This window comes from Bombina bombina, chromosome 11, assembly GCF_027579735.1.
Source record: "Bombina bombina isolate aBomBom1 chromosome 11, aBomBom1.pri, whole genome shotgun sequence".
Taxonomy (NCBI): domain Eukaryota; kingdom Metazoa; phylum Chordata; class Amphibia; order Anura; family Bombinatoridae; genus Bombina; species Bombina bombina.
This window is the reverse complement of record NC_069509.1, coordinates 53,791,200-53,814,545: the sequence shown is the minus strand read 5'-3', so window position 1 is coordinate 53,814,545 and position 23,346 is coordinate 53,791,200. Positions and strand designations below refer to the sequence as shown.

General features: G+C 41.0%; 1 protein-coding gene across 2 annotated transcripts in view; it reads right to left on the bottom strand.

Moving 5' to 3' along the window:
* NAA60 (N-alpha-acetyltransferase 60, NatF catalytic subunit) overlaps nt 1–20,318 on the bottom strand; it is a 28,854-nt gene extending 8,536 nt beyond the window's left edge. Inside the window, exons 1-4 of one of the 2 annotated variants that reach the window (XM_053695133.1) lie at nt 20,179–20,318; nt 16,638–16,711; nt 325–440; nt 117–246 (exon numbers count right to left, since the gene is read on the bottom strand). In XM_053695133.1, the coding sequence (XP_053551108.1) occupies nt 117–246; nt 325–434 (240 nt within the window). In that variant the 5' untranslated portion in view covers nt 435–440; nt 16,638–16,711; nt 20,179–20,318. The remainder of the gene's footprint in view (nt 1–116; nt 247–324; nt 441–16,637; nt 16,712–20,178) is intronic. The other variant, XM_053695134.1, reaches the window with a different exon arrangement.
* Between the last annotated feature and the right edge of the window lie 3,028 nt (nt 20,319–23,346).

Below are 23,346 nucleotides of genomic sequence, written 5' to 3'. Positions count from 1 at the left end.
AACATAAAGCTGCAGTTTATGCAAACTGGTTCTTACATATGAAGGTTTATAATCATGTAGTTTACAATTTGTGTTAAGTGTCCCTTTAATAAATAATACAAATCTGTAAAAGTTACCTCTTTGTGTACTTTGGTCCTGGATTTTATTTCTGCAACTATCATGCCCACAATCTGTCCATGGAAGGTAGCAGCCAGAGAAAAGAATTTCTTGTTGGAAGTGATGTCTCTGTACCACGAATCCGGGTACCTAAATCCAACAGACAGAAAGGGAATGAGGGACTGATCTAAATAAGCAGTGACTGCCCATCTCCCTATCCAGACTTACTCGATGGGGAACCAATCTGCACATAGCTCCTTCACGGTGTCTATGTCATCGTGGCACAGGAAACGCAGGACAGTGTCAGCGAGAGCAGCGGGGCGCTCCTCCTCGCTCATTCAAACCTGATAATCAATGATATGTAAGTCTTCATGTGATCTACTGCTACTGAAAGTATTAAAGGGAAATTATACTCAAACATTTGTTCTGTTCTATATAAAGGGAATGTTTACAAATATATTACATAGATTTGCTTCTTGAGAAAAAAAAAGCAATGTTCCTGTGCTGAATACACCAATTTGTTCTATGGGCATTGTTCCTGTGCTGAATACACCAATTTGTTCTATGGGCATTGTTCCTGTGCTGAATACACCAATTTGTTCTATGGGCATTGTTCCTGTCAGCCAATGCGCTGTAAAGTCCCAGGACTTAGTTGTACACAATTATGCACTTACAGTTAGTTTCACCTTAAAGGGAAATAAAATCCATTTGTTTCCGTTTGTCATTCATATTTAAGCAACTATTCATTTTACATATATTATCTCATTTGCTTTGTTCTCTCTGTCCTTTGTTGAAAAGCATAAATAAGTACGCTTAGGAAGTAGAAGCAAGCGACTGATTGGTGGTTCTTATCATTAGTTTACTGATGTGTTCAGCTAGCTCCCAGTAGTGCATTGCTGCTCCTTCAACAAAGGATACCAAGGTATTGAAGCAAAATTGATAATAGAAGTAAATTGGAAAGTTGTTTAAAAATGTATGTTCTGTCTGAATCATGAAATAATTTTGGGGGTTTCATGTTCCTTTAAGTTTAAACAGCTTTCCCATAACCATGTTTTATGCATCTACATGATAAAGAGATGAGTAATATGTCCCTTTAAGATTTAAAAGCACTCACAATAATTTGGAAAGTGTTTTGCATCTTGCACACACACGCATATCATGTATCACACCTTCAGACAATAACTGCATCTTGCACACACACGCATATCATGTATCACACCCTCAGACAATAACTGCATCTTGCACACACACGCATATCATGTATCACACCTTCAGACAATAACTGCATCTTGCACACACGCATATCATGTATCACACCTTCAGACAATAACTGCATCTTGCACACACACATATCATGTATCACACCTTCAGACAATAACTGCATCTTGCACACACACATATCATGTATCACACCCTCAGACAATAACTGCATCTTGCACACACGCATATCATGTATCACACCTTCAGACAATAACTGCATCTTGCACACACACATATCATGTATCACACCCTCAGACAATAACTGCATCTTGCACACACACATATCATGTATCACACCCTCAGACAATAACTGCATCTTGCACACACGCATATCATGTATCACACCTTCAGACAATAACTGCATCTTGCACACACGCATATCATGTATCACACCTTCAGACAATAACTGCATCTTGCACACACACATATCATGTATCACACCTTCAGACAATAACTGCATCATGCACACACACATATCATGTATCACACCTTCAGACAATAACTGCATCTTGCACACACACATATCATGTATCACACCTTCAGACAATAACTGCATCTTGCACACACACGCATATCATGTATCACACCTTCAGACAATAACTGCATCTTGCACACACACACGCATATCATGTATCACACCTTCAGACAATAACTGCATCTTGCACACACACGCATATCATGTATCACACCTTCAGACAATAACGGCATCTTGCACACACACGCATATCATGTATCACGCCTTCAGACAATAACTGCATCATGCACACACACATATCATGTATCACACCTTCAGACAATAACTGCATCTTGCACACACACGCATATCATGTATCACACCTTCAGACAATAACTGCATCTTGCACACACACATATCATGTATCACACCTTCAGACAATAACTGCATCTTGCACACACACGCATATCATGTATCACACCTTCAGACAATAACTGCATCTTGCACACACACGCATATCATGTATCACACCTTCAGACAATAACTGCATCTTGCACACACACGCATATCATGTATCACACCTTCAGACAATAACGGCATCTTGCACACACACGCATATCATGTATCACGCCTTCAGACAATAACGGCATCTTGCACACACACGCATATCATGTATCACACCCTCAGACAATAACTGCATCTTGCACACACACGCATATCATGTATCACACCTTCAGACAATAACTGCATCTTGCACACACACGCATATCATGTATCACACCTTCAGACAATAACTGCATCTTGCACACACACACGCATATCATGTATCACACCTTCAGACAATAACTGCATCTTGCACACACACACGCATATCATGTATCACACCTTCAGACAATAACTGCATCTTGCACACACACACGCATATCATGTATCACACCTTCAGACAATAACTGCATCTTGCACACACACACGCATATCATGTATCACACCTTCAGACAATAACTGCATCTTGCACACACACATATCATGTATCATACCTTCAGACAATAACTGCATCTTGCACACACACACGCATATCATGTATCACACCTTCAGACAATAACTGCATCTTGCACACACACGCATATCATGTATCACACCTTCAGACAATAACTGCATCTTGCACACACATGCATATCATGTATCACACCTTCAGACAATAACTGCATCTTGCACACACATGCATATCATGTATCACACCTTCAGACAATAACTGCATCTTGCACACACACACGCATATCATGTATCCCACCTTCAGACAATAACTGCATCTTGCACACACACGCATATCATGTATCACACCTTCAGACAATAACTGCATCTTGCACACACACGCATATCATGTATCACACCTTCAGACAATAACTGCATCTTGCACACACACGCATATCATGTATCACACCTTCAGACAATAACTGCATCTTGCACACACACGCATATCATGTATCACACCTTCAGACAATAACTGCATCTTGCACACACACGCATATCATGTATCACACCTTCAGACAATAACTGCATCTTGCACACACGCATATCATGTATCACACCTTCAGACAATAACTGCATCTTGCACACACACATATCATGTATCACACCTTCAGACAATAACTGCATCTTGCACACACACGCATATCATGTATCACACCTTCAGACAATAACTGCATCTTGCTCACACACGCATATCATGTATCAGACCTTCAGACAATAACTGCATCTTGCTCACACACGCATATCATGTATCAGACCTTCAGACAATAACTGCATCTTGCACACACACGCATATCATGTATCACACCTTCAGACAATAACTGCATCTTGCACACACACGCATATCATGTATCACACCTTCAGACAATAACTGCATCTTGCACACACACGCATATCATGTATCACACCTTCAGACAATAACTGCATCTTGCACACACACACACATATCATGTATCACACCTTCAGACAATAACTGCATCTTGCACACACACATATCATGTATCACACCTTCAGACAATAACTGCATCTTGCACACACACGCATATCATGTATCACACCTTCAGACAATAACTGCATCTTGCACACACACGCATATCATGTATCACACCTTCAGACAATAACTGCATCTTGCACACACACACGCATATCATGTATCACACCTTCAGACAATAACTGCATCTTGCACACACACACGCATATCATGTATCACACCTTCAGACAATAACTGCATCTTGCACACACACATATCATGTATCACACCTTCAGACAATAACTGCATCTTGCACACACACGCATATCATGTATCACACCTTCAGACAATAACTGCATCTTGCACACACACGCATATCATGTATCAAACCTTCAGACAATAACTGCATCTTGCACACACACACGCATATCATGTATCACACCTTCAGACAATAACTGCATCTTGCACACACACGCATATCATGTATCACACCTTCAGACAATAACTGCATCTTGCACACACACGCATATCATGTATCACACCTTCAGACAATAACTGCATCTTGCACACACACACATATCATGTATCACACCTTCAGACAATAACTGCATCTTGCACACACACACGCATATCATGTATCACACCTTCAGACAATAACTGCATCTTGCACACACACACACATATCATGTATCACACCTTCAGACAATAACTGCATCTTGCACACACACACACGCATATCATGTATCACACCTTCAGACAATAACTGCATTTTGCACACACACGCATATCATGTATCACACCTTCAGACAATAACTGCATCTTGCACACACACGCATATCATGTATCACATCTTCAGACAATAACTGCATCTTGCTCACACACGCATATCATGTATCACACCTTCAGACAATAACTGCATCTTGCACACACACACGCATATCATGTATCACACCTTCAGACAATAACTGCATCTTGCACACACACATATCATGTATCATACCTTCAGACAATAACTGCATCTTGCACACACACATATCATGTATCACACCTTCAGACAATAACTGCATTTTGCACACACACGCATATCATGTATCACACCTTCAGACAATAACTGCATTTTGCACACACACGCATATCATGTATCACACCTTCAGACAATAACTGCATCTTGCACACACACGCATATCATGTATCACACCTTCAGACAATAACTGCATCTTGCACACACATGCATATCATGTATCACACCTTCAGACAATAACTGCATCTTGCACACACACACGCATATCATGTATCCCACCTTCAGACAATAACTGCATCTTGCACACACACGCATATCATGTATCACACCTTCAGACAATAACTGCATCTTGCACACACACGCATATCATGTATCACACCTTCAGACAATAACTGCATCTTGCACACACACGCATATCATGTATCACACCTTCAGACAATAACTGCATCTTGCACACACACGCATATCATGTATCACACCTTCAGACAATAACTGCATCTTGCACACACACGCATATCATGTATCACACCTTCAGACAATAACTGCATCTTGCACCACACGCATATCATGTATCACACCTTCAGACAATAACTGCATCTTGCACACACACATATCATGTATCACACCTTCAGACAATAACTGCATCTTGCACACACACGCATATCATGTATCACACCTTCAGACAATAACTGCATCTTGCTCACACACGCATATCATGTATCAGACCTTCAGACAATAACTGCATCTTGCTCACACACGCATATCATGTATCAGACCTTCAGACAATAACTGCATCTTGCACACACACGCATATCATGTATCACACCTTCAGACAATAACTGCATCTTGCACACACACGCATATCATGTATCACACCTTCAGACAATAACTGCATCTTGCACACACACGCATATCATGTATCACACCTTCAGACAATAACTGCATCTTGCACACACACACACATATCATGTATCACACCTTCAGACAATAACTGCATCTTGCACACACACACATATCATGTATCACACCTTCAGACAATAACTGCATCTTGCACACACACGCATATTATGTATCAAACCTTCAGACAATAACTGCATCTTGCACACACACACGCATATCATGTATCACACCTTCAGACAATAACTGCATCTTGCACACACACGCATATCATGTATCACACCTTCAGACAATAACTGCATCTTGCACACACACACGCATATCATGTATCACACCTTCAGACAATAACTGCATCTTGCACACACACACATATCATGTATCACACCTTCAGACAATAACTGCATCTTGCACACACACACGCATATCATGTATCACACCTTCAGACAATAACTGCATCTTGCACACACACACATATCATGTATCACACCTTCAGACAATAACTGCATCTTGCACACACACACGCATATCATGTATCACACCTTCAGACAATAACTGCATCTTTGCACACACACAGCATATCATGTATCACACCTTCAGACAATAACTGCATCTTGCACACACACGCATATCATGTATCACATCTTCAGACAATAACTGCATCTTGCTCACACACGCATATCATGTATCACACCTTCAGACAATAACTGCATCTTGCTCACACACACGCATATCATGTATCACACCTTCTGACAATAACTGCATCTTGCACACACACGCATATCATGTATCACACCTTCTGACAATAACTGCATCTTGCACACACAAACGCATATCATGTATCACACCTTCAGACAATAACTGCATCTTGCACACACACACGCATATCATGTATCACACCTTCAGACAATAACTGCATCTTGCACACACACATATCATGTATCACACCTTCAGACAATAACTGCATCTTGCACACACACATATCATGTATCACACCTTCAGACAATAACTGCATCTTGCACACACACACGCATATCATGTATCCCACCTTCAGACAATAACTGCATCTTGCACACACACGCATATCATGTATCCCACCTTCAGACAATAACTGCATCTTGCACACATGCATATCATGTATCACACCTTCAGACAATAACTGCATCTTGCACACACACGCATATCATGTATCACACCTTCAGACAATAACTGCATCTTGCACACACACACGCATATCATGTATCACACCTTCAGACAATCACTGTATCTTGCACACACACACGCATATCATGTATCACACCTTCAGACAATAACTGCATCTTGCACACACACACGCATATCATGTATCACACCTTCAGACAATAACTGCATCTTGCACACACACGCATATCATGTATCACACCTTCAGACAATAACTGCATCATGCACACACAAACGCATATCATGTATCACACCTTCAGACAATAACTGCATCTTGCACACACAAACGCATATCATGTATCACACCTTCAGACAATAACTGCATCATGCACACACACACGCATATCATGTATCACACCTTCAGACAATAACTGCATCTTGCACACACACGCATATCATGTATCACACCTTCAGACAATAACTGCATCTTGCACACACAAACGCATATCATGTATCACACCTTCAGACAATAACTGCATCTTGCACACACACGCATATCATGTATCACACCTTCAGACAATAACTGCATCTTGCACACACACACACATATCATGTATCACACCTTCAGACAATAACTGCATCTTGCACACACACGCATATCATGTATCACACCTTCAGACAATAACTGCATCATGCACACACACGCATATCATGTATCACACCTTCAGACAATAACTGCATCTTGCACACACACACACGCATATCATGTATCACACCTTCAGACAATAACTGCATCTTGCACACACACGCATATCATGTATCACACCTTCAGACAATAACTGCATCTTGCACACACACGCATATCATGTATCACACCTTCAGACAATAACTGCATCTTGCACACACACGCATATCATGTATCACACCTTCAGACAATAACTGCAATCTTGCACACACACGCATATCATATATCACACCTTCAGACAATAACTGCATCTTGCACACACACACGCATATTATGTATCACAACTTCAGACAATAACTGCATCTTGCACACACACACGCATATATGTATCACATCTTCAGACAATAACTGCATCTTGCACACACACACGCATATCATGTATCACACCTTCAGACAATAACTGCATCTTGCACACACACACGCATATCATGTATCACACCTTCAGACAATAACTGCATCTTGCACACACACACGCATATCATGTATCACACCATCAGACAATAACTGCATCTTGCACACACACATATCATGTATCACACCTTCAGACAATAACATGCATCTTGCACTACACACATATCATGTATCACACCTTCAGTACAATAACTGCATCTTGCACACACATGCATATCACTGTATCACACCTTCAGACAATAACCTGCATCTTGCCTCACACACACGCATATCATGTATCACATATCATGTATCACACCCTTCAGACAATAACTGCATCTTGCACACACACACGCATATCATGTATCACACCCTTCAGACAATAACTGCATCTTGCACACACACACACATATCATGTATCACACCTTCAGACAATAACTGCATCTTGCACACACACGCATATCATGTATACACCTTCAGACAATAACTGCATCTTGCACACACACGCATATCATGTATCACACCTTCAGACAATAACTGCATCTTGCACACACACACGCATATCATGTAGTCACACCTTCAGACAATAACTGCATCTTGCCACACACCACACATATCATGTATCACACCTTCAGACAATAACTGCATCTTGCACACACACACGCATATCATGTATCACACCTTCAGACAATAACTGCATCTTGCACACCACACACATATCATGTATACACCTTCAGACAATTACTGCATCTTGCACACACACATAATCATGTATCACACCTTCAGACAATAAATGCATCTTGCACACACACCATATCATGTATCACACCTTCAGACAATAACTGCATCTTGCACACATATGCATATCATGTATCACACCCTTCAGGACAATAACTGCATCTTGCACACCACACACGGCATATCATGTATCACACCTTCAGACAATAACTGCATCTTGCCACACAACGCAATCATGTATCACACCTTCAGACAATAACTGCATCTTGCTCACACACACGCATATCATGTATCACACCTTCAGACAATAACTGCAATCTTGCCACACACACGCATATCATGTATCACACCTTCAGACAATAACTGCATCTTGCTCACACACACGCATAATCATGTATCACCACCTTCAGACTATAACTGCATCTTGCACACACACGCATATCTATGTATCACACCTTCTGACAATAACTGCATCTTGCACACACACACACGCATATCATGTATCACACCTTCAGACAATAACTGCATCTTGCACACACACACATCATGTATCACACCTTCAGACAATAACTGCAGCTTGCACACACACATATCATGTATCACACCTTCTGACAATAACTGCATCTTGCACACACACATATCATGTATCACACCTTCAGACAATAACTGCATCTTGCTCACACACGCATATCATGTATCACACCTTCAGACAATAACTGCATCTTGCACACACATGCATATCATGTATCACACCTTCAGACAATAACTGCATCTTGCTCACACACACGCATATCATATATCACACCTTCAGACAATAACTGCATCTTGCTCACACACACGCATATCATGTATCACACCTTCAGACAATAACTGCATCTTGCACACACACGCACTATCATGTATCACACCTTCAGACAATAACTGCATCTTGCACACACACGCATATCATGTATCACACCTTCAGACAATAACTGCATCTTGCACACATATGCATATCATGTATCACACCTTCAGACAATAACTGCATCTTGCACACACACACGCATATCATGTATCACACCTTCAGACAATAACTGCATCTTGCACACACACGCATATCATGTATCACACCTTCAGACAATAACTGCATCTTGCACACACATGCATATCATGTATCACACCTTCAGACAATAACTGCATCTTGCACACACACACGCATATCATGTATCCCACCTTCAGACAATAACTGCATCTTGCACACACACGCATATCATGTATCACACCTTCAGACAATAACTGCATCTTGCACACACACGCATATCATGTATCACACCTTCAGACAATAACTGCATCTTGCACACACACGCATATCATGTATCACACCTTCAGACAATAACTGCATCTTGCACACACACGCATATCATGTATCACACCTTCAGACAATAACTGCATCTTGCACACACACGCATATCATGTATCACACCTTCAGACAATAACTGCATCTTGCACACACACAGGCATATCATGTATCACACCTTCAGACAATAACTGCATCTTGCACACACACGCATATCATGTATCACACCTTCAGACAATAACTGCATCTTGCACACATATGCATATCATGTATCACACCTTCAGACAATAACTGCATCTTGCACACACACATATCATGTATCACACCTTCAGACAATAACTGCATCTTGCACACACATGCATATCATGTATCACACCTTCAGACAATAACTGCATCTTGCACACACACACGCATATCATGTATCACATCTTCAGACAATAACTGCATCTTGCACACACACGCATATCATGTATCACACCTTCAGACAATAACTGCATCTTGCACACACACACACATATCATGTATCACACCTTCAGACAATAACTGCATCTTGCACACACACACACATATCATGTATCACACCTTCAGACAATAACTGTATCTTGCACACACACGCATATCATGTATCACACCTTCAGACAATAACTGCATCTTGCACACATACACACATATCATGTATCACACCTTCAGACAATAACTGCATCTTGCACACACACACACATATCATGTATCACACCTTCAGACAATAACTGCATCTTGCACACACACATATCATGTATCACACCTTCAGACAATAACTGCATCTTGCACACACACGCATATCATGTATCACACCTTCAGACAATAACTGCATCTTGCACACACACGCATATCATGTATCACACCTTCAGACAATAACTGCATCTTGCACACACACACGCATATCATGTATCACACCTTCAGACAATAACTGCATCTTGCACACACACACGCATATCATGTATCACACCTTCAGACAATAACTGCATCTTGCACACACACATATCATGTATAACACCTTCAGACAATAACTGCATCTTGCACACACACGCATATCATGTATCACACCTTCAGACAATAACTGCATCTTGCACACACACGCATATCATGTATCAAACCTTCAGACAATAACTGCATCTTGCACACACACACGCATATCATGTATCACACCTTCAGACAATAACTGCATCTTGCACACACACGCATATCATGTATCACACCTTCAGACAATAACTGCATCTTGCACACACACACGCATATCATGTATCACACCTTCAGACAATAACTGCATCTTGCACACACACACGCATATCATGTATCACACCTTCAGACAATAACTGCATCTTGCACACACACACGCATATCATGTATCACACCTTCAGACAATAACTGCATCTTGCACACACACACATATCATGTATCACACCTTCAGACAATAACTGCATCTTGCACACACACACACGCATATCATGTATCACACCTTCAGACAATAACTGCATTTTGCACACACACGCATATCATGTATCACACCTTCAGACAATAACTGCATCTTGCACACACACGCATATCATGTATCACATCTTCAGACAATAACTGCATCTTGCTCACACACGCATATCATGTATCACACCTTCAGACAATAACTGCATCTTGCACACACACACGCATATCATGTATCACACCTTCAGACAATAACTGCATCTTGCACACACACATATCATGTATCACACCTTCAGACAATAACTGCATCTTGCACACACACATATCATGTATCACACCTTCAGACAATAACTGCATCTTGCACACACACGCATATCATGTATCACACCTTCAGACAATCACTGTATCTTGCACACACACACGCATATCATGTATCACACCTTCAGACAATAACTGCATCTTGCACACACACACGCATATCATGTATCACACCTTCAGACAATAACTGCATCTTGCACACACACGCATATCATGTTTCACACCTTCAGACAATAACTGCATCTTGCACACACACGCATATCATGTATCACACCTTCAGACAATAACTGCATCTTGCACACACACGCATATCATGTATCACACCTTCAGACAATAACTGCATCTTGCACACACACGCATATCATGTATCACACCTTCAGACAATAACTGCATCATGCACACACAAACGCATATCATGTATCACACCTTCAGACAATAACTGCATCTTGCACACACAAACGCATATCATGTATCACACCTTCAGACAATAACTGCATCTTGCACACACAAACGCATATCATGTATCACACCTTCAGACAATAACTGCATCTTGCACACACACGCATATCATGTATCACACCTTCAGACAATAACTGCATCTTGCACACACACACATATCATGTATCACACCTTCAGACAATAACTGCATCTTGCACACACACGCATATCATGTATCACACCTTCAGACAATAACTGCATCATGCACACACACGCATATCATGTATCACACCTTCAGACAATAACTGCATCTTGCACACACACACACGCATATCATGTATCACACCTTCAGACAATAACTGCATCTTGCACACACACACGCATATCATGTATCACACCTTCAGACAATAACTGCATCTTGCACACACACGCATATCATGTATCACACCTTCAGACAATAACTGCATCTTGCACACACACGCATATCATGTATCACACCTTCAGACAATAACTGCATCTTGCACACACACGCATATCATATATCACACCTTCAGACAATAACTGCATCTTGCACACACACACGCATATTATGTATCACACCTTCAGACAATAACTGCATCTTGCACACACACACGCATATCATGTATCACACCTTCAGACAATAACTGCATCTTGCACACACATGCATATCATGTATCACACCTTCAGACAATAACTGCATCTTGCTCACACACACGCATATCATGTATCACATATCATGTATCACACCTTCAGACAATAACTGCATCTTGCACACACACGCATATCATGTATCACACCTTCAGACAATAACTGCATCTTGCACACACACACGCATATCATGTATCACACCTTCAGACAATAACTGCATCTTGCACACACACACGCATATCATGTATCACACCTTCAGACAATAACTGCATCTTGCACACACACACATATCATGTATCACACCTTCAGACAATAACTGCATCTTGCACACACACATATCATGTATCACACCTTCAGACAATAACTGCATCTTGCACACACACATATCATGTATCACACCTTCAGACAATAACTGCATCTTGCACACATATGCATATCATGTATCACACTTTCAGACAATAACTGCATCTTGCACACACACACACATATCATGTATCACACCTTCAGACAATAACTGCATCTTGCACACACACGCATATCATGTATCACACCTTCTGACAATAACTGCATCTTGCTCACACACACGCATATCATGTATCACACCTTCAGACAATAACTGCATCTTGCACACACACGCATATCATGTATCACACCTTCAGACAATAACTGCATCTTGCTCACACACACGCATATCATGTATCACACCTTCAGACAATAACTGCATCTTGCTCACACACACGCATATCATGTATCACACCTTCAGACAATAACTGCATCTTGCACACACACGCATATCATGTATCACACCTTCAGACAATAACTGCATCTTGCACACATATGCATATCATGTATCACACCTTCAGACAATAACTGCATCTTGCACACACACGCATATCATGTATCACACCTTCAGACAATAACTGCATCTTGCACACATATGCATATCATGTATCACACCTTCAGACAATAACTGCATCTTGCACACACACGCATATCATGTATCACACCTTCAGTCAATAACTGCATCTTGCACACACACACGCATATCATGTATCACACCTTCAGACAATAACTGCATCTTGCACACACACGCATATCATGTATCACACCTTCAGACAATAACTGCATCTTGCACACACACGCATATCATGTATCACACCTTCAGACAATAACTGCATCTTGCACACACACGCATATCATGTATCACACCTTCAGACAATAACTGCATCTTGCACACACACGCATATCATGTATCACACCATCAGACAATAACTGCATCTTGCTCACACACACGCATATCATGTATCACACCTTCAGACAATAACTGCATCTTGCACACACACGCATATCATGTATCACACCTTCAGACAATAACTGCATCTTGCTCACACACACGCATATCATGTATCACACCTTCAGACAATAACTGCATCTTGCTCACACACACGCATATCATGTATCACACCTTCAGACAATAACTGCATCTTGCTCACACACACGCATATCATGTATCACACCTTCAGACAATAACTGCATCTTGCACACACACACGCATATCATGTATCACACCTTCAGACAATAACTGCATCTTGCACACACACGCATATCATGTATCACACCTTCAGACAATAACTGCATCTTGCACACACACGCATATCATATATCACACCTTCAGACAATAACTGCATCTTGCACACACACACGCATATTATGTATCACACCTTCAGACAATAACTGCATCTTGCACACACACACGCATATCATGTATCACACCTTCAGACAATAACTGCATCTTGCACACACATGCATATCATGTATCACACCTTCAGACAATAACTGCATCTTGCTCACACACACACATATCATGTATCACACCTTCAGACAATAACTGTATCTTGCACACACACGCATATCATGTATCACACCTTCAGACAATAACTGCATCTTGCACACACACACACATATCATGTATCACACCTTCAGACAATAACTACATCTTGCACACACACACACATATCATGTATCACACCTTCAGACAATAACTGCATCTTGCACACACACGCATATCATGTATCACACCTTCAGACAATAACTGCATCTTGCACACACACGCATATCATGTATCACACCTTCAAACAATAACTGCATCTTGCACACACACGCATATCATGTATCACACCTTCAGACAATAACTGCATCATGCACACTACTCAAAAGGGGATTAAAAAAAACAAACAAACCCATTTTGTACCCTAACCACAGACAGCAACAAACACAAAACAGCATCCTGTGCTCTTCCCTAGGGCAGTGCCAAACATGTGTGGTATCATACACCCAGTGCCAGAGCAAAGCAACATCCTGCACCCAATCACAGACAAGAATAGTGTAGCATCCTGTACCTTACACCACAGATAGTGTCAGACCAGAGTTCTGCAGCATGCCTCAGACAATGTCAGAATAAAAGCATCCTGGCACCATGCCCAGACAATGTGTGAAAAGAGCAGGAGCCTATGCCCTACCCTCCACACAACAGTCACATTAAGAACCCTACCTGCTGACAGTGCAATAAATCCTGCACACTACCCTTAGACACTGCACAACACAAGCCGCATCTCTTACTGTGCTGCTAAATTCCATACCAGGGCGATATGTTGTACCCACGAGAAAGTGACAGACACAGATAGAAACCATACACCCTACCCAGCGGCATTACCAGACAAGAGTAACATCTGGCACCTATAGACAGACATGCAAGATCATCACGCTGCAGACCCTGTCAGACGAGCAGTACTCAGTGTACCAGGGGCTGACAAATTACTTGAAGCACTGCAGTCAACTGTAAAGAAAGCAGGAGATTATTTATGTATTTATTGATACATGGACTTGTCAAATCCTATTGTATATTCAGGAATAGAAGACAGCAATCCCAAGTAAAATGTACAGAATCAAGGGCTGCCACTTCCAGCAAACCAAATATAAAGATTTTATCCCAGCCTTGTATGCTTTAAAACTGGACCCTTAGTTTATCCTCATTACATTGGGACCCAAGAAAAAGAAAAGAACAAAATGCGGCTTTAGTGTACCTTTATTTAATTTTTAGTATAGTCTTATCCATTTCCAACACATTCTTGTATTCCCTCACTAAACAAGACAATAGAAAAGGTATATGTAGACACAAATAAATTAGTACATTAAAACAATACTTTACTATGGATCTTCTGTGTAGCCCCCCCACAACAACTGTGCGTTTTCAAACGTCGCCAAAAATCACAAAAGAGGCACAATCAGAGCCCAAGGGAACATAAAATACAGAAGAAGAACAAAGATAACTCCTGCAGTATAGTATATCTGATATACTATTGGACTTCCTTTTTATGCTACACTCATTGGATTCTGAAAATGCCCCTTTGGTGTTTTTAGCTTATTCTTGATTTCCATTACAGTATTGTCCTTACCTCCTCTACTGGAAGTTTATTCCATGAATCAACCATCCTTTCTGCAAACAAGCACCAATGTAAATGACTCCTGAACCTGCTTCCCTCCTAACTGAGATCATCTTTATACTGCAACAAGACAGTGACCAGCACAGTATACTGCATCCCCATTCAAACACTTCTTAAGAATAATATGATACTCTGCACACTCCCAATAAGTAGATTTCTAGAATGAGGTCCATCTCACCTTGTTACCTGAGCAGGCCGGACTAAGGCTGGCTCCTCCTTGAGCTCTTGTACTGGTTACAGAAATTCCATAGGCTGTAAAGAAAGAATGAGTCAATAACAGTGTCATTGTTCCCTTCTGCTTTATATTAGGGCTACTGTCCATACCCCTGCCCATATACTGTGGTTTATAGGTCAGAGAGGTTATTGGTTGTCTTAATTTGGTGGCAATTTGTTTAACTTATCCAGTATAAAGATAATTAGTTCTTCATATACTTGTTTAAGGACACTTAGGGCTTGATTTATCAAGCTGCGGCGCCCAGCTCACCTCTGGCGGGCAGCAATCCGCTGCCGGAATTTAAGATTGCCCACAAGCGATGTTTTCCGCTTGTGCAGCAGTCTCATGACCGCTACTTGATAAATACTGACTGCAGGTTCTCTTGAGAGAACCCGCAGTCGTAGGGAGGTGAAAGGATTGATAAATCGAGCTCAAAGTGTAAAGAATGCTCTGAACAAAAACACCCTTTTCACTATGGGCCAGATTACGAGTAGAGAACAATATTGCACTTACGTGAGTGCGATATTTTGCTCTCCACTCAATAATACCATTGAACATAAATGTGCGCTAGAATTACGAGCACAGCGCAATGTAAACAACTGCCGCAAGCCAAGCACTCATGAGAGAACGCTTTCATAGGCTCCAATGGGAGCCTCGTCTTCATGCCGGCAGCCACGGCAAACAATCTAACGAAGAGCAGGGGGCAATTTGCATAGCAATAAATATCTATATAAGCATATACATATATATTTATAGAGAAAACACAGTCCCCCATTGACCTCCATGTAAAGGCTCTTTAGGTGTGTTTTTTTTTCTTCAAAACACCCCACATCCCCTCACTTTAACCCCTTATAACTGCTTTGTTCAGTTTTTGTTTCAATGCTCATATTTATATTCTATTTTAAAGTACAGTCCTCTTTATTTTGGGGGCAAATTTTTAAATTTAACCAGAGGTCTGACCTCTGGTTAATTGCGCCTAGCGTAAAGTAAAACTGCAAGCTCACTTGTAATGGCTGGTTTTCAATGTGTGCCCGTAAACGGTCAAATTTGCCCCTTTGCAGGCGCACGTTAAGATAGTGCCTCACTTGTAATCTAGCCCTATGTGTTTAAACGCTGCATCTTACACACTCATGTGTCATTCTTGAACAGGACATGGCCTGTGATTGGTGGATACATGTGTATGCTATACCTGATTTGTTCACTGGCTAGATCATTCTCAAGAGCAGTAATACACTGCACCTGAATGCACAAATTTAACCCATGCAAAGACAACGGCAAATATACAAAATGCTAAAACGTAGAGTGACTTACTATATGCAAGTATTCCAATCACAGTGATGGTTACTGGGCTTATTATCATTGTTATACTGGTGTTACTAATCACATTCTGCTTGCAAAACTGATCTCAGCTTAAACATTATACAGGTGTTAAAACTCTTATTACTATAATAGTATTTTAGTTACCATTGTGAGGACTAGTTATTGGTTCCCTATTTAAAAAGGGAGTCACAGGTATTTGTCTGTTTATGATATGGTCTCAGTCACTTTATTAAATAGATGTTACAGATTTCTGCTATTATACTGGTTGTTTCTGGTATTGGTACCCTCCTCACACAAGTGGTTTCTGGTCATGGGTTCCCATTATACAAGTGGGTACTGATCTAGGTCTCCTCATCATATTAGAGGTTAATGTGCACCTATTACCCTGGATTTATGTGTGACTGTCTTCTAATGAAACCAGAGGTGTACTGATCTAAGTCTCCTCATCATATCAGAGGTTTCTGTGCGCCTGTCTTCTAATGAAACCAGGGGATACTGATCTAGGTCTCCTCGTCATATTAGAGGTTAATGTGCACTTACTACTGGGTTTATGTGCGCCTGTCTTCTAATGAAACCAGAGGTGTACTGATCTAATTCTCCTCATCATATCAGAGGTTTCTGTGCGCCTGTCTTCTAATGAAACCAGGGGGTACTGATCTAGGTCTCATCATATTAGAGGTTAATGTGCACCTATTACCCTGGATTTATGTGTGACTGTCTTCTAATGAAACCAGAGGTGTACTGATCTAAGTCTCCTCATCATATCAGAGGTTTATGTGCGCCTGTCTTCTAATGAAACCAGGGGTGTACTGATCTAGGTCTCCTCATCATATCAGAGGTTTATGTGCACCTATTACCCTGGATTTATGTGTGACTGTCTTCTAATGAAACCAGAGGTGTACTGATCTAAGTCTCCTCATCATATCAGAGGTTTATGTGCGCCTGTCTTCTAATGAAACCAGGGGGTACTGATCTAGGTCTCCTCGTCATATTAGAGGTTAATGTGCACTTACTACTGGGTTTATGTGCGCCTGTCTTCTAATGAAACCAGAGGTGTACTGATCTAATTCTCCTCATCATATCAGAGGTTTCTGTGCGCCTGTCTTCTAATGAAACCAGGGGGTACTGATCTAGGTCTCATCATATTAGAGGTTAATGTGCACCTATTACCCTGGATTTATGTGTGCCTGTCTTCTAATGAAACCAGGGGGAGCTGATCTAGGTCTACTCATCATATTAGAGGTCAACATGCACGTATTTCCCTGGATTTATGTTTTTCATGTCCTCTAATGAAACCAGGGGCAGCTGATCTAGGTCTACTCATCATATTAGAGGTCAACGTGCACTTATTACCCTGGGTTTATGTTTTGCATGTCCTCTAATGAAACCAGGGGTGTACTGATTTAGGTCTCCTCGTTATATTTACATGTACTGATCAATATCCCTTGTTTCACTGTAGATTACTGATCTTTGCCCACTTATTATACTGGGTTTATGTGCTCCTATCTTCTAATTACATAGGTTCTGATCAATGACCCTTGTTATACTGGTGATTACTGGTTTCTGTCCACTTTTTATAATGGGTTTATGCGTTTGACTCCTAAATACACTGGTCTTGGTCTCCTCTTTATACTGAGGGTCTCAGATCTATGTAACCTTATTACACTGGTGCTTACTGGTCTATGTCCGCATATTATACTGGTTTTCTCTGCATCTGTCTTCTAATTACACCAGCAAATGCTGGTTTAGGTCTCCTCATTCTGGTTAGTGGTCTTGATCAATGTTTCTTGTTACACTGGTGATTATTGGTCTCTGTTCCCTTATTATACTGGTTTTATGTGTATGATTGTATCTGACTCATAATAATTACACTGGTGGCTACTGGTCTAGGTCTCCCCATTGAACTGTGAGCTTTTGATCTATGTCACTTTATCACCCTGGTGGTTTCTGTCACCTTATGAACCTGGTGGTTACCGGTTTAGGTGTCCAATACATTGGGGGTTTTGATTGATGGTCTAGATTAATTAACTATGTGGGGCACTAATCTCTGTTTCCGTTATTACACTTCGGGTTACCGGTCATTGTCATCTATATTATAAGGGGGTGCTGGTCTGTCTCCTCATTACAGCGGGGGGTTGTGTCATGGCAAAAGCAACCCCAGGCCTGGTGTCACGGTATTCGTTACCCTGTTATCTTGTGATTGGTATATCACACTGCACCGCTGTACACGGCCTGGCTTTCCAGAGTCGTCCTGTCACCGATACTTCCGGTATTGAGTTCCGAAGCCCGTTGTTTTGCTGTCACCGCTACAGGAACTCGCGAGGGTCAAATCCTGGGCGGGGGCGCGCGGTGACAGGTCGATGCGCGAGTCTGTTCGGAATTCCATAGCAACCAACGAGACAGAAACAGAAATTGCGCCTGCGCCATTCAATGCAACACGAGGTGCTATAGCGCCTGGGTATTCTATTCTATTACACGAGCTGTTTCCCGAGAAGCACTCATTGCTACTGGGTCAGAACCAACCTCTGTGAAGCACTCACTGCTAATTTGTCAGAATCAACCTCTGTTAAGCACTTACTGCTACTGGGTCAGAACCAACCTCTGTGAAGCACTCACTGCTACTGGGTCAGAATAAACCTATGTGAAGCACTTACTGCTACTGGGTCAGAATAAACCTATGTGAAGCACTCACTGCTACTGGGTCAGAACCAACTCCTGTGAATCACTCACTGCTACTGGGTCAGAATAAACCTATGTGAGGCACTCACTGCTAATTTGTCAGAATCAACCTCTGTGAAGCACTTACTGCTACTGGGTCAGAACCAACCTCTGTGAAGCACTCACTGCTACTGGTCAGAATAAACCTAAGTGAAGCATTTAATGCTACTGGGTCAGAATAAACCTCTGTGAATCACTCACTGCTAATTTGTCAGAATCAACCTCTGTGAAGCACTTACTGCTACTGGGTCAGAACCAACCTCTGTGAAGCACTTATTACTGCTACTGGGGCAGAATAAACCTATGTGAAGCACTTACTGCTACTGGGTCAGAATAAACCTATGTGAAGCATTTACCGCTACTGGGTCAGAATCAACCTCTGTGAAGCACTTACTGCTACTGAGTCAGAACCAACCTCTGTGAAGCACTTACTGCTACTGGGTCAGATGAATACACAGAGCGCCTCCTAAAAGGCTAAGACACTAGTAGTGACAAGATTATTTAAATAAAAAATATATTGAAATTCTATACCGGTATATAAAATATTTTATAAGCTACTTATAGCTAAAATATACAAACAAGATACAAAAGTGGATCCACTTAAAATTAACAATAAAATAAGATAGTCGTGATAAAGGCCCAGTTCTTAGGGCCAAAACGCGTTGACATATATGGTATATCTTTGAATGAATTGTTCCCTGAGACATAGGATCCATTTCTGTATTTTTTCATCGTTTACACACAGGAATAACTTTTTAGGAGCATCTCTTCACATCATGTATTCACATAAGGGTCACTTTATAAGTGTGTTATTCACTTTAACACATCCTAAATATTCATTTGGATTATTTTTTCACATTTTTTCTTTTTTCATTTTTGTGTACACACATTTTTGATTATTCACGCCCACTTCATCACATCATCTTTTCAGGATTTTTTGGATATTCACAATAATTTTTGAAATTTGATTTGAAAACCACTACGTTTTTCTTCTTTTTTACACACTTCATCATTTCACCGTTTATCGAGGGATATATAAGGATAACTGTTTTAAAATAGAATCTTTATATTGGACATTCACTCTCTGGAAAGAATTTAAAGTTTGGGACCTACATATTTATGGACACCTACTCAGTAAATTGATGTTTTTATATATTTATATTTTTTATCCAACCATCAACAGCTGTTTTATTGTAATTTATTTTGTGATCAAGATTGTATATTGTTGTGGTTTTTAACCACAATTGTATTGTTTTTTTTATATAGATATATGCATATTTTATTGTTAATTTTAAGTGGATCCACTTTTGTATCTTGTTTGTATATTTTAGCTATAAGTAGCTTATAAAATATTTTATATACCCCTATAGAATTTCAATATATTTTTTATTTAAATAATCTTGTCACTACTAGTGTCTTAGCCTTTTAGGAGGCGCTCTGTGTATTTATTTTTAGCACTACATTCACCTTTTTGGGGAGCGCTGGTACCCACAATACTAGGAGCTACAGACACAAGGTTGAGCGCTGTCAGATTTTAACAGATTGCTACTGGGTCAGAATAAACCTATGTGAAGCACTCACTGCTACTGGGTCAGAACCAACCTCTGTGAATCACTCACTGCTACTGGGTCAGGACCAACCTCTGTGAATCACTCACTGCTACTGGGTCAGGACCAACCTCTGTGAATCACTCACTGCTACTGGGTCAGGACCAACCTCTGTGAATCACTCACTGCTACTGGGTCAGAATAAACCTATGTGAGGCACTCACTGCTAATTTGTCAGAATCAACCTCTGTGAAGCACTTACTGCTACTGGGTCAGAACCAACCTCTGTGAAGCACTCACTGCTACTGGGTCAGAATAAACCTATGTGAAGCACTTACTGCTACTGGGTCAGAATAAACCTATGTGAAGCACTCACTGCTACTGGGTCAGAACCAACCTCTGTGAATCACTCACTGCTACTGGGTCAGAATAAACCTATGTGAGGCACTCACTGCTAATTTGTCAGAATCAACCTCTGTGAAGCACTTACTGCTACTGGGTCAGAACCAACCTCTGTGAAGCACTCACTGCTACTGGTCAGAATAAACCTATGTGAAGCATTTACTGCTACTGGGTCAGAATAAACCTCTGTGAAGCACTCACTGCTAATTTGTCAGAATCGACCTCTGTGAAGCACTTACTGCTACTGGGTCAGAACCAACCTCTGTGAAGCACTTATTACTGCTACTGGGTCAGAATAAACCTATGTGAGGCACTCACTGCTAATTTGTCAGAACCAACCTCTGTGAAGCACTCACTGCTACTGGGTCAGAATAAACCTATGTGAGGCACTCAGCGCTAATTTGTCAGAATCAACCTCTGTGAAGCACTTACTGCTACTGGGTCACAACCAACCTCTGTGAAGCACTCACTGCTACTGGTCAGAATAAACCTATGTGAGGCACTCACTGCTACTGGGTCAGAATAAACCTATGTGAGGCACTCACTGCTACTGGGTCAGAATAAACCTATTTGAAGCACTCACTGCTACTGGGTCAGAATAAACCTATGTGAAGCACTTACTGCTACTGGGTCAGAATAAACCTATGTGAAGCATTTACCGCTACTGGGTCAGAATAAACCTATGT